General features: G+C 64.8%; 1 protein-coding gene across 1 annotated transcript in view; it reads right to left on the bottom strand.

The window, feature by feature from the left end:
* The window catches only part of COL5A1 (collagen type V alpha 1 chain), a 115,835-nt gene extending 102,959 nt beyond the window's left edge, over positions 1 to 12,876 (bottom strand). Inside the window, 1 exon segment of the mRNA XM_080668549.1 lies at positions 12,406 to 12,876. Coding sequence (XP_080524675.1) covers positions 12,406 to 12,526 — 121 coding nt within the window. The 5' untranslated portion in view covers positions 12,527 to 12,876.
* Positions 12,877 to 13,269: the final 393 nt, after the last annotated feature.

The following is a 13,269-nucleotide window of genomic DNA, read 5'->3' as shown; positions in this document are numbered from 1 at the left end:
CCCACGTTTCCCCAGTTGAACCCATCTGGGCCACACGGTGGGCACTCCCAGGGCAGCAACGTTGCTGAGGGGGTTGACAATTCTCCGGGACTAGGGGTCCTTTTTAAGGGAAAACCGAGAGCCGAACTCCTTGGCACCTGGTCCTTGGCGAGCCCGCGGGCTCTCCCTGGCTTTCGGGACGCACCGCAGGCATTTGGCTGATGCGATAAAGCGCAGGCTCCAAAACCAGGCCTCGGGGCCCTGCTTCTCCCCGAGTTTTTTGAGTTTTTTTCTTTCCTGAAATGCTGATGGTTTAAAGATGTGGATCGGTCTTGGTCCAGCTTCCCGCTAACCCAGCTTAACTCTCGGAGCACCTGATGGGCTGCTGGGCTCACCCTGCCCTCCGAGGGGGCTCCCAACATGTCCCCGCCCTACCTGCTACAACACGTGGCTGCTGGCACGGATTCGCACACGTGTCTTTCATCGTGTGTCAACAGATAAGTCAACAGGCCAGACCCACCTGGCTCGAATCCCTCGCCTATTCACTCTTCCTTCCCCCGAAAATGGAAAAACTGACTCAGACCAGGGCAGCTCACCCCTACACACACACACACACACACACACACACGCACACTCACACACACATGCACACACACACGCACACACACAAGCACACACAAGCACACACACACGCACACACACGCACGCACGCACACACACAAGCACACACGCACGCACGCGCACACACACGCGCACACACACATGCACACACACGCGCGCCACACGCGCACACGCACACGCCGCTCGCAGCTGGATGCAGGCTCCAGATCCAATCCTGAAGATGCCATCTCAGACGTGTGTGGAGGACACTGGGGGGACCCGGGACTCAGGCGGCTTGGAAAGTGGGTACCAACCGACAGGGTCCAAATGACGGCTTTCTCACAAGACCAGGCCCCGCACGCACCACCGACGGGGCCGAGGATACAGACGAGGGCAGCGCGGTCCCCGTGGCGGTCCCAGGCCGCACCGCCTCCTCCTCCTCCTCTCTCAGCCTGCTGCCGGGATGAAGACCCCAGAGAAAAAGGAAAAAGTGACCGTGGCCCGGCCGGTGTGGCTCAGCGGTTGAGCATCGACCTAGGAACCAGGAGGTCACGGTTTCATTATAGTCGGGGCACAGGCCCGGGTGGCGGGCTCGATCCCCAGTGTGGGGTGCGCAGGAGGCAGCCGATCCATGATTCTCTCTCATCATGGATGTTTCTCTCTCTCTCCCTCTCCCTTCCTCTCTGAAATCAATATAAAAAAAAGTGACTATGTCTCCTCCGATGGGGCGAGACCCCATCTCACACAGACTCCAAGCATCGCGCCTGCTCCCCAGAGGCTGGAGCCCACATGTCCGTGATTTCCCCCATTGATTTTTTTTTAATATATCTTTATTGATTTCAGAGAGGAAGGGAGAGGGAGAGAGAGATAGAAACGTCAATGATGAAAGAGAATCACGGATTGGCTGCCTCCTGCACGTCCCCCTAATGAAGATCAAGCCTGCAACCCAGGCATGTGCCCGTGACCAGAATCGAACCTGGGACCCTTCAGTCCGCAGGGTGACGCTCTATCCACTGAGCCACACCGGCTAGGGCCCCATGGATTTTTAGAGAGAGTGGAAGGGAGGAAGGAAGGGAGAGCAAGACAGAGAGAGAAACATCAACGTGAGAGATGTTGCCTCCCACACATCCTGCGTGGGGGCCAGGGATCGGACATGCAACCCAGGTGCGTGCCCTTGACTGGGAATCGAACCCGAGACCCTCCGATTTGCGAGCCAGCGCTCGTCCACGGAGCCACACTGGCCATGGCGGGGCCTCGCGTTTCTTGCCTGTAAAAGGCAGATGACACCTCACCTTGGGAAGATGTCAGCAGGGTAAAAGAGTGCGTGAAACAAAAGCACTCAGGTGCCGAAACCGGTTTGGCTCAGTGGATAGAGCGTCGGCCTGCGGACTGAAAGGTCCCGGGTTCGATTCCGGTCAAGGGCATGTACCTTGGCTGCGGGCACATCCCCAGTGGGAGGTGTGCAGGAGGCAGCTGATCGATGTTTCTCTCTCATCGATGTTTCTAACTCTCTATCCCTCTCCCTTCCTCTCTGTAAAATATCAATAAAATATATTTAAAAAAACAACACTCAGGATAGGTAACAGGGAGGGGGAGGGGAAGGGAGAGGGGGAGAGGGGAGGGAAAGAAGGAGTGGGGGTGGGGAAGGGAGAGGGGGAGAGGGGAGGGAAAGAAGGAGTGGGGGGAGGGGGAGGGGGGAGGGGGAGGGGGGAGGGGGGAGGGGGGAGGGGGAGGGGGGAGGGAAAGGAGTAAGGGAGGAGGAAGGAGAGGGGGAGGGGGAGAGGGGGAGGGGAGAGGGGAGGGGGGAGGGAAAGAAGGAGTGAGGGAGGGGGAGGGAGGGAGGGGAGAGGGGGGAGGAAAAGAAGGAATGAGGGAGGAGGAGGGGGGAGGGGAGAGAGGGAGGAGGGAGGGAGGGAAGGGTCCCAGAGAATCATGTTCTTTCCTTCAACCCAACTGTCCCTCGTGTGTCCTATGCTCTTCCTACTCTATTTCCCATTTCAGCCCTTAGACTCAGCAGAGGCCTGGGAGAGTGCTGGACCCCAGGGCCTGCCTGGCGCCCAGCCACCCCTCACCCCCGGGCCAGGGCCTGACCACCCCTCAGCTGGCCTCCACCTGAGCACACAGTGGTGGGTGGGCCCGGGAGCCTGCAGGACAGTCAGGGGGACCCCTGCCCTCACTTCCCCAGCTCTCCCCCCACCATGTGCCTTGCAGCCCTTGGACAACAGCCTTCCCAGTGTTTGTAAACCCTGCTCCGGGCCAGGCAGCTGTTTGCAATCGGCCAGCCCTGCCCCAGAAGGGAGGTGGGAGCCTGTCCCGAGGAGGGCCGCGCTGCAGGGCGCGTGAGGACAGGCTGACTGAGGGGTGCAGGCAGGCCTCCTCCTGAAGCTCCCGTCCCCACCGCCCAGCCCCCTGCGCGGCCGAGTCTCCCCTTTGGGGCAGAGACCTCACCCACAGGCAGGAGAGGACAGCCACAGCTCCCCTGCCTCTTGAAGGGGGGGGGCCACCTCTCTGCCCTCCTGGCTCCTCCCTGGGAGGTGCCCTCCCCCCATCATTTAGACTGAACCCTGCAGGCTGTTTCAGATGAGGGAGGATGACCCTGCAAGGACCTCTGCTCTCTTTGGTCTCAAGATCCTTTGGCGGGAGCACAGCGCCATCGCTCACAGGGCTGACCCACCGCCCCGACCTCCTGCCCTCCGCCCCGCCCACACTCCTTGCACCCGCCCTCCGCCCCGCCCACATTCCTCGCACCCGCCCTCTGCCCCGCCCACACTCCTCGCACCCGCCCCTCCGCCCCGCCCACATCCCTCGCACCAGCCCTCTGCCCCCGCCCACACTCCGCCCCGCCCACAATCCTTACACCCGCCCTCTGCCCCGCCCACACTCTTCACACCAGCCCTCTGCCCCGCCCACACTCCTCGCACCCTCCCCACTGCCCCGCCCACACTCCGCCCCGCCCACACTCCTCGCACCAGCCCTCTGCCCCGCCCACATTCCTCGCACCCGCCCTCTGCCCCGCCCACCACTCCTCGCACCTGCCCACTGCCCCGCCCACACTCCGCCCCGCCCACACTCCTCGCACCAGCCCTCTGCCCCGCCCCCACACTCCTCGCACCCTCCCACTGCCCCGCCCACACTCCGCCCCGCCCACACTCCTCGCACCTGCCCACTGCCCCGCCCACACTCTGCCCCGCCCACACTCCTCGCACCAGCCCTCTGCCCCGCCCACATTCCTCGCACCCGCCCTCTGCCCCGCCCACACTCCTCGCACCTGCCCACTGCCCCGCCCACACTCCGCCCCGCCCACACTCCTCGCACCTGCCCCCACTGCCCCGCCCACACTCTCACACCAGCCCTCTGCCCCGCCCACACTCCTCGCACCCTCCCACTGCCCCGCCCACACTCCGCCCCGCCCACACTCCTCGCACCTGCCCTCTGCCCCGCCTACACTCCTCGCACCCTCCCACTGCCCCGCCCACACTCCTCGCACCCTCCCACTGCCCCGCCCACACTCCGCCCCGCCCACACTCCTCGCACCTGCCCACTGCCCCGCCCACCGCCCCGCCCACACTCTCGCACCAGCCCTCTGCCCCGCCCACACTCCTTGCACCTGCCCACCGCCCCGCCCACACTCCTTGCACCTGCCCACTGCCCCGCCCACACTGTTCACACACATCGCTCCGCCCACGCCGCCCCCCGCCCCTTCTCATTGCTGGCACCACCACACTGGGTGCCCAGGATGCTCCCAAAATACAGGCGGGACCCAGCCATAACCAAGCGGCCTTTCTGTAAACCTGCGCCTGACCCACAATAATGACCCCTGGAACGTCGTTACATTGAGGAACCCTGTTTCTGCACTTCCTTCCCAGGAAGCGCTCTTCGCCCCGCCTCCTCCCGGTGCACCCCCTCCAATGGTGGGAGAAGGTGCGCGTCCCTCAGTCCTTCCTGCATAACACCAGCGGGGGCCGGCCACCCTCTCCGTCAAGAAAAAGAAGGGCAGCGTCTACGTGGCCCCGGCCTCCCGTCCAGTGGGACAACCCAGCCACAGCACAGACAGGAGCCTGGAGGCCCTCGCATCTCCGATTCTCCCCAAAGAACACAGAAAAGGGGGGAGCAAAAGAGGAAAACTCCCAGTAAACACGGATCCCAGCAACTTCACCCCCAAAGACTATACAGATGGGAGAGAACGTCTCCCTAAAGGGCCCCTTGCAAACATTGCTCCAGCCCCCCAAATCAGACTGAACGCGGGGCGCAGGGCTGTGAGGCAGCCGTCTTTCCTGCGCCGGTCCATCTCGCTGCGACCCGGTTGAGGGCTCTGGGCCAGCCAGCTCTCCCCACGCCACTGACCCACGTGGGTCAGGGCCCAAGTGCCTCACTGCCCTCCCCCCCCAAAGAACCCACAGTGGAAAAGGCGAGCACTGAAGGGCTCCGAGGCTGCTCTCACCCCTGGGGGGGGGGGGGCACCTCTTTCTGACGCACAGGCCCCTGGCTGCCCCGGGATCGCCCTCCGCAAAGGCTGAGGCGCCCCCCCCCCCAGCCCCCCAGCTCTGAGAGGGCAGCTGGCCTGGGCATCCTGACGGTAATGACCTAGCAGACGCGGGAGGCGGAGGGGCTGCCATTCCTCCCCGCCAGCTGGGCCCGCAGAGCCTGCACCTGCGCGTCTGCAGGATGAACCACCCACCTGGCGGACGGCGTGAGGACCATGAGCACTGCCCAGGTCACACCACAGGAGCCAGAGGAAGTGCCCTCGGGAAAGTGCCCAGGGACCCTCCCTTCCAACTCCCGGAGGGGACCTCGAAGCACAGGCCCTGGCCAAGCAGGCTCATCTCAATTGGCCAGCGCCCCATGTGTTGGCAGTTGCCTCCCTCTGATTGGCCAGTGCCCTCATGGATGCTGGCAGTTGCCTCCCTCTGATTGGACAGTGCCCACTGATGCTAGCAGTTGCCTCTCTCTGATTGGCCAGTGCCCTCATGGATGCTGGCAGTTGCCTCTCTCTGATTGGCCAGTGCCCCCACTGATGTTGGCAGTTGCCTCCCTCTGATTGGCCAGCACCCCATGGATGCTGGCAGTTGCCTCCCTCTGATTGGCCAGCACCCCATGGATGCTGGCAGTTGCCTCCCTCTGATTGGCCAGCACCCCATGGATGCTGGCAGTTGCCTCCCTCTGATTGGCCAATGTCCCCCATTGATGCTGTCAGTTGCCTCCCTTTGATTGGCCAGTGCCCTACTGATGCTGGCAGTTGCCTCCCTCTGATTGGTCAGCACCCCATGGATGCTGGCAGGTGCCTCCCTCTGATTGGCCAACGTCCCCCATTGGTGCTGGCAGTTGCCTCCCTCTGATTGGCCAGCACCCCCTGGATGCTGGCAGTTGCCTCCCTCTGATTGGCCAACGTCCCCCATGGATGCTGGCAGTTGCCTCCCTCTGATTGGTCAATGTCCCCCATTGGTGCTGGCAGTTACCTCCCTCTGATTGGCCAGCACCCCATGGATGCTGGCAGTTGCCTCCCTCTGATTGGCCAACGTCCCCCATGGATGCTGGCAGTTGCCTCCCTCTGATTGGCCAGAACCCCTTCTGATTGGCCAGAAGCCCTTTGGGATCTGGCAGGTGCCTCCCTGTGGGGCTTCCTAGGATTGACCAGTGGCATGCCCTACCTGCCTCCCTACCTGCCTCCCTACCTGCCTCCCTACCTGCCTCCCACTCTGCCTCACTGGATACACCTGCCTGCTCAGGGGTCTGACCCCCCACTGCTCCGGAAGCTCCTGTCGGGCAGGACGGCTTACCTACTGCTCGCCCGGGCACCTGCTGCCCCGAGCCCCGCACAGGCCTGACGAGGTAGCGGTGCCCAAATGGCTCACATGTGGCTACCGTCCCTGCCAGGTCTCCCAAGGCCAGCCTCTCCCGTGCTCCCTCTGGACCCTCCGCAGGAAAGAAACTCCTAGGAGCCCCGATCACCGCCCGGGCGATGTGCCCCTCTCAGTTCCCCGTGGCTCCCTCCGCCACGGAGGGAGGACAGTCATTCCCGCCTTCCACTGAGGTTAAAGCTCTCTCATTGTGAGATCGCTGTTTTTTCAATGCAAGGGCCAGAGTCTTCACATCCATTTATGTTTATTGATTTCAGAGAGGAAGGGCGGGGAGAGAGAGAGAAACATCAATGATGAGAGAGAATCCTCAACCGGCTTCTGCACGTCCCCATTGGCGATCGAGCCCCCACCCCGGGCGTGTGTCCTGACCAGGAATCTAACCATGACTTCCTGGTTCACGGTCAACTATCAACCACTGAGCCACACCAGCCAGGCCAGATCACACCGCTACACACACATGCTTTGAAATAATTCTGTGGCATTTATTTTTTCAAAAATAGAGACGTTATTAGAATCCCTATGGCCAAGGTGCTGGCAGGAAAGAACAGAGCATTTCCCCAAAATAACACAGACCCAGGAAACAAAATAGGGGGACCCCCCCCCCCCCACTTTCCCGTGCAGAGACATGGCAGGACCGGGCGGCTTCTGTCTGAGTAATGAAGTCTGGAGAAAAGTGGGTCAGACTGTGGGTCCATGGCTTAGGTCTGAGTCACCATGAGTGGCAACACTGACTCGCAGTGTGGGGTCATTACTGCGGTGGGGAACCTGCCAGAAAATCTAGTTGCGGCAGGCGGGGGGGCGGTCAAAGCCGATGAGATGACGGCTCAGACTGTGTGCCGTGTATGACAAAGTTCCCCCATCACCCCGGCCACGAATCCGCACATATCCATCCACCCATCCATCCACCCTACAGACTTCCCTCCAGCGCCGCCCCCCCGCCCCCGTGCCTGCCCGGGCCGCACCCTCCAACGTGTCAGTCATCTCCTCGAGCATGTCTGGGAGGCGGGATGTGGGCAGGTCCACTCCCACGTCTGGACCCCAATTCCTCCTTGTCAAGTAGAGGTGGCCCGAGGAGGACAGGGAGGGGTGTGGACAACGTGGTGTGCCCACATCTGCCCGCGGACGTGCCCCCCTGCCCGGGCTCAGAACCTAGAAGTTACAGCGAGAGATGCGATCAACTCACCCCCGGGGGGGTCCCCGTCTGTGTCGCCTCTTCTCATGCTCACCCCGTGCAGGAGGCACCGGGGTGGCTGCCCATCAGACACGAGGGACCCGCGGCCGGCCCGCCAGCAGAGCCAGGCGCTCGGGCCTGTCCCCGCCCTGCCCTGCGCTGTCCTGGGGCCCAGGGAGGACGTGGCAGGGATAATGGGGTTTCCCCTGTGCTTCCGACACATGATGCATTGAGCGCTCACGAAATCCTCCAGGAAGTCCAACCATCACCCCCTTCTTACAGAGAGGGAAACTGAGGCACGGGCAGCTCAATGCACAGCCAGGAGGCGGGCCCCAGGACCTGAAGCTGGCCGCCTGCCCCTGACCATGGCCACGCCCTGGGCTTCATGCCGCACCCGTGGCGGTGGAGGCTCTGCCCATGAGACGGGCCCACCCCCGGGACCTCAGGGTCCCCATCTGGGCCAGAAACCTTCAGAGTAGCGTGTGGCCAAGTGCTGACACCAGCAAAGTGGATTATATGGGGAATATAAATAGAGGGAGGCAGAAGCCATAATAGGGCATTGCCCTCTAGGGAGTAAAAAAAGACTCGACAAATTATCGGATCCAGCTGGCCCGGCGGGCCCTGCGGCGGCACCGCGGCCGGGGGGTGGCCAGCGGGCTCCGTGGCCACGTTTCATCCGGCGTCGCCCACATGGCGGGGCGGGCGTGGTAGCAGGAGAAACGGCGTCTTGACGTGAGCTCCCCAGACAGCAGGCCCCACCTGCACGAGCCCCTCGCGAGACAGTGTGCACGCGTGTGCACGTGCCTGGGCGTGTACGCTCACACGCGCGTCTACACACGCACGTGGTCCACGCGAACCGCACGTCCACACGTGCACGTGCTCACACACACGACCTCAAACAGGCCTGCAAAGCGTTTCCACCCGTGTCGCCTTGCGTGGGCTGGAGGGGACCCAGAGGAAGCAGACGCGCCACGCAGACGGGGCCGAGGTCCGGGAGGGAGAGGCGGACCCAGTCGGCTTGCGGGTGGCAGAGCCCTCGGGGTCTCCCCGGTGACCGGAGCCTCTGAGGACACGTACACGGAAAGAGGGCCGTGGCTGCACTGTGCCTTCTGCTTTGGCCAAAATGTCACCAAAACCGGGGCCAGGTGCTCACCGCCCGCCAGGCTCCACGGCGCTTTCGGTGCGTCTGCACAGCCAGCCCTCGGAGCGAGCCCCCATCCTCCCATTCTCCGGGGGGGAAGGCTGAGGCCCACCGCCACCCACCAGGGTCTCAGAGGGAGAAACTCAGTTTGCACTTTCTCACCCTGCCCTGGGGTTTGCCAAGCATTGTTCCCCTACACCCAAATGCCTGTCGCTCAGCACAGGCCCCCCCCCCGCCCCCCCCCCCCCCGCCGCAGCCAAGGCTGTCAGCGTCTGTCAGTCTGTCTGCAGAACACCCACGTGCAGGGGCAGAGAAAGGGTAGCGACCCCCAGGTCTCCCACTGGCCCCTCAAAGACCCCCTCTTCCTCACAGCAGCCACTTCTGCCGGCCCAGCACTCCTGGGGATGCCCCGCCGGCCCAGTTACTGAGGGGCTTTCCAGCCGGGAAGCTGCAGGGGCCGGGAGAGCCTGAAGCAGAGGCCATGTCCTGCCAGGAAGGAGGGGCCTCACTAAACCCGAGCGGGACCGGGCACCGCTAAGGAGGCGCTCTGGTGCACTTCTGAGATAAAGGGAAGGGGAAGATGAGGAGGCAAAGGCCAAGTTTAGCGCCACCTCCTCCAGGAAGCTTCCCCAGATCTCCCACTGCAGCCGACCCTCCCGGCTGCTTTAAGGGACACGGGGCGTGGAAATGAACGGTGAAGTGAGCGGGTCCATGCGCGCCTCCCCTCTGAATGTAGCTCCTGGAGGGGCCCTGCCACCCTTGCCTCTGTCTCCCCGTAACCCCCAGGCCAGCCTGGGGTGCAAGACAACATCCTTGAGGGGCAGGAGGCCATTCAGGTGGGAGCAGGGCCTGGTGAAAGGCAGGCTGGAGGCTGCAGGCAGCTGGGAAGGAGAGAGAAGCTCACTCGGGACCCACAGGGCAGACAGACCCAGAATCTGGGGTCCCTGCTCCCCGCTTCCCAGCCTCTGAGAGCCCCAGTCAGCGCCTCCCTGACCGAAGGCTGTGTGAGGGTCCGAGGAGATGCTGTGGGCACAGGGTCCAGCAAACGCCTCACAATTGTTCCCACGCGTGATGGGCCCCGCCCTCTTCTTCCAGGCACCACCCCAGCGCCTCAGGGGTCCGGTGACTGATCCCTGACCCTCCCGGGCTCCCGAGCCAGCCTGCGCCCCGTCGCTGTTAGGAAGGGGGGCTGAGAGCAGTGGGTGCCTGTTCCCCAGGGACCAGGGAGGAGGCAGGGACAATGGGCGAGGCAGCATCAGCTGTGCTGGGCTCCGGGTGTGGCCGTGGTGAGAATCCAGAAATATCTGAAGGGTGGGGTCACGGGCAGGCTCCGGCCAGCACCCCAGGGACCGCGCTGGAACAGAGCATCAGAGAAGGGACCGCCTCGGCCGGTGGGGGGCGGGGGAGCGACGCCTGTCCGGCCACTGCTGGTGGCCACAGCCGCTGGGCAGTGACCACAGCACCAACCCCTCCAGCCACCGAAATCTGGAGCAGATGAGGGAAGGCCTTGGCTCCCGCGCCGCCCACGGCTGCTCCTTTCTGGGGAGGAGAAGGGGGGTGTCTCTCCAGCCAACTTGATTGAGTCAGAGGAAATTTAACCCTTTGAACTCGGTCAAGTCCCACCAAACTTGGACGATTCTTCCCACAAATTATGGCGAGGAGCGATCACGTGACCGGGGCCGGCCAATGCCGTGCGGAGGAGATGACCTCAATTTCCAAATATTGGGGTCATGTTTCATTTAACATACTCTCCTTTGCCCGTTACAATGTTAAACGGCCCCAAATGCAATCGTAATAACTTTTCATTCCTACAGACGCTGGGCCAAGGACGGGGAGGAAAGGGAACCGCGTCCAGAGAAAACGCACAAAACATCTGGCGCACCCCAAACATGGGCGAAGGCGAGGCGCTGGCCCGTGACCCCTCCCGCCTCCCGGCCACGCACTGAGGTCGGCTCCAAAGGGTCCCACCCTGGGCGGCGTGGCGAACCCGCCAGAGAAATGGCTTCTTCACACGCTTCAAACATCTTTTGGACCAAAGCAAACGCCCGGCCCCACAGCCAGGCCCCCCCCCCCCCCCCCCCGCTCCAGGCTCCGGCCTCCAGGGCCGCCCCTCCGTTTGGAAGGGAAATCAGAGAGGAAGCAGGGGAGACGGGAAGGGGGCAGGGATGGGGAGCAGACAGACAACCCCAACCCCAGGCACACGCATGCTCTGCACGCTGCCCAGCCAGCACCCAACACCGGCTTTTTGGGGTGGCAATTCCCCCGAGCTCCTGGGAGAAAGCACATCAGAGGGGCTGGGACAGGGCCAAGTCCCTGTGACCAGGGGGTCCCCTGAGCACATCCCCCTAACCCACTGAGCACCACTTTCCTGGAGGCTGCTACTGCCCCCCCCCCACACATCCAGCTGACCTGACCGGGGCTTGCCGGCACCACCATGGCAGCCCAGGGGTGAGACCCCAGGTCCCAGCACCAGGCAGGCTCCCCCCACCCCCAGCCCCTGACTCCTGCTCACCCCCCTGGGCCCACAAGCACTCACTGTGCCAGGAAAAGGGAAGAATCGCTTCACTGGCAAGTGAAACATGGAAACTGATTCTTCCCACACATCTTCAAGCCAGAAGCCAGGAGAGGGGGGGGGGGCGGCTGTCCCCTGAGTCCACTGCCCCTTCCCTCTGCCTGTCACCCCTCCCAGCAGCTCTGAGCCTCCTCTCCCCATGTCAGTGGGGACTTGGGGGGCTTCCCGGGGTCTTGGGCACCAACGTTTGAGGGTGTGGAGACCCAGGCCATAGGTCTCCAGCAGGCGATGCTTAGAAAGTCACTGTCCAATCAGGAGTCCCGCCATCAGGGCAGCTCCCCGGAGAGGCGCCTTCTAAGGGCAGAGCTCGCAGGAGGAGCCTGAGGCTGAGCACCCGGTCCAGCCCAGACCAGCCTGGCCTTGCTCCACCACCCCGTCCCTGGGGGCCGACCCCGTCCCTGGGGGCCGACTCCGTCCCTGGGGGCCAACCCAGGAAAAACTGCCTCCCTGGGAGAAGGGGGTTCAGGGTGGGATTAGGGGCAAGGCTGGCGACCCCCCTTCCCCCCTGGGCTCCCAGGACCACTGGGGTCTTAGGTGCCAGGAGTGCCAGAGGCCCAGCCCCTGGGGAGGCAGAGCCAGCAGGGTCTGAGGCGGAGGGAGAGCTGTTCAGGGGCAAGAGCAGGTCTGGGGCTCAAGCTTCCGGGATCCCCACCGGGGCCCCCACCCCAAGAATGGACAGACTGTGACTCTAGGGGGCGACCCTGCCCGGTTTTCAGGAGAGGAAGTTCTGCAGGCCCCGCAGCTGGGATGTGGGGCAGAGACCGCAAAGTTTCTGGACAAAAAGTGTGCCGGCTCCAGGGCAACCCCCTGGCGGATCCCACGTGCAGCCGCCCGGCTCGCGGGACAGCCCCACCCGGCCTGCGCCATGGCGCGGGGGGCACTGTGGCGGCGCGTCTCCCTCTCCGGGGCCCCCAACTAATGGCATTCGGAGTCTCGGCCGTGCATTCCACAGCCGGGGGGAACCCGTGCAAGCGCGGGAGAGGCCCGCGGCCGGCGCCGGGGTGACAGCCGCACCCGTCCGCGCGCATCCTGCAGCCCTGCCAGCAGCCTGCGCCCCCCGCGCCCCGCGCCCCGTCGCCCTTACCTGCGCGGCTCGGGGGCGGCGCCCACAGCAGCAGCAGCAGCAGCAGCAGCGGCGGCGGGAACGGGAGCGGGGCGCCCGGACGGAGCGGGCTGCGCGCTTTCCAGCGGGTGTGGACGTCCATGCCGGCGGGGCGCGGGTGGGGCGCGCGGGGACACTCGGGGGCGCGGGCTCGGCCCGGGCAGCAGACTCGGCGGGGCAGTCAGACCTCAGGAAGTCATGGGGAGCGGCGCCGGCCCGGCCCGTTCTTTGTGGCCGCGGCTTTCGGGCGCGGGTCGGCGGGCGCGCTCGCCCACGGGCGGGAGGGCTCGACCTTGGCCCGCGGGGCGGCCGGGACCCCGTTCGGTTCGCTCGCCCTCGCCTCCTCCAACTCCTCCAACTCCCGCTCGTCTCCCCTGGTCGCCGCCGCCCCGCGACCCGTTCTCCGTGGGCGCTGCGCTCGAGGGAGGTCCGGCGCCAGCCGCGGGGACCAGGAGTGCGGACCTGGCCGGGGGCGCCCAGCACTTTTCCCGGGTCCTCCCTCCCTCCCTCCCTCCCTCTCCCCGGGAAGGCTCCGCGGAGGCTGTCGCTCCTCCGCGCCGCCAGCAAATCAGAGCCCGGCGCTGGGCTCGGCCGGGCCGGCCCCCGCCTCCCACTGGGCGCCGCGGGCGAGGGGGTGGGGACAGCGGGCCAGTCGGGGCGAGGAAGGGGCTGGCCCGGGAGCGGAGCGGACGTGGGCGGGCGCGGCGCCCCCATCCCTCGGCGAGCGCGCGGAGGGGCGAGGGCCGGCCTCGGAGCCCAAGGCCCAGCCGGCTTCCACGCTGCCCGCCCCAGGTGCCCGCCCCTGGCCGAGTTCCAGGAATCAGCGTGGAGGGGCCCGTGTTGGAT

The sequence above is a fragment of the Plecotus auritus genome (genome assembly GCF_963455305.1).
Source record: "Plecotus auritus genome assembly, chromosome: 5".
Classification (NCBI taxonomy): Eukaryota; Metazoa; Chordata; class Mammalia; order Chiroptera; family Vespertilionidae; genus Plecotus; species Plecotus auritus.
Note: the sequence above shows the minus strand (reverse complement) of the source record. Positions and strands in the feature narration are given on the sequence as shown.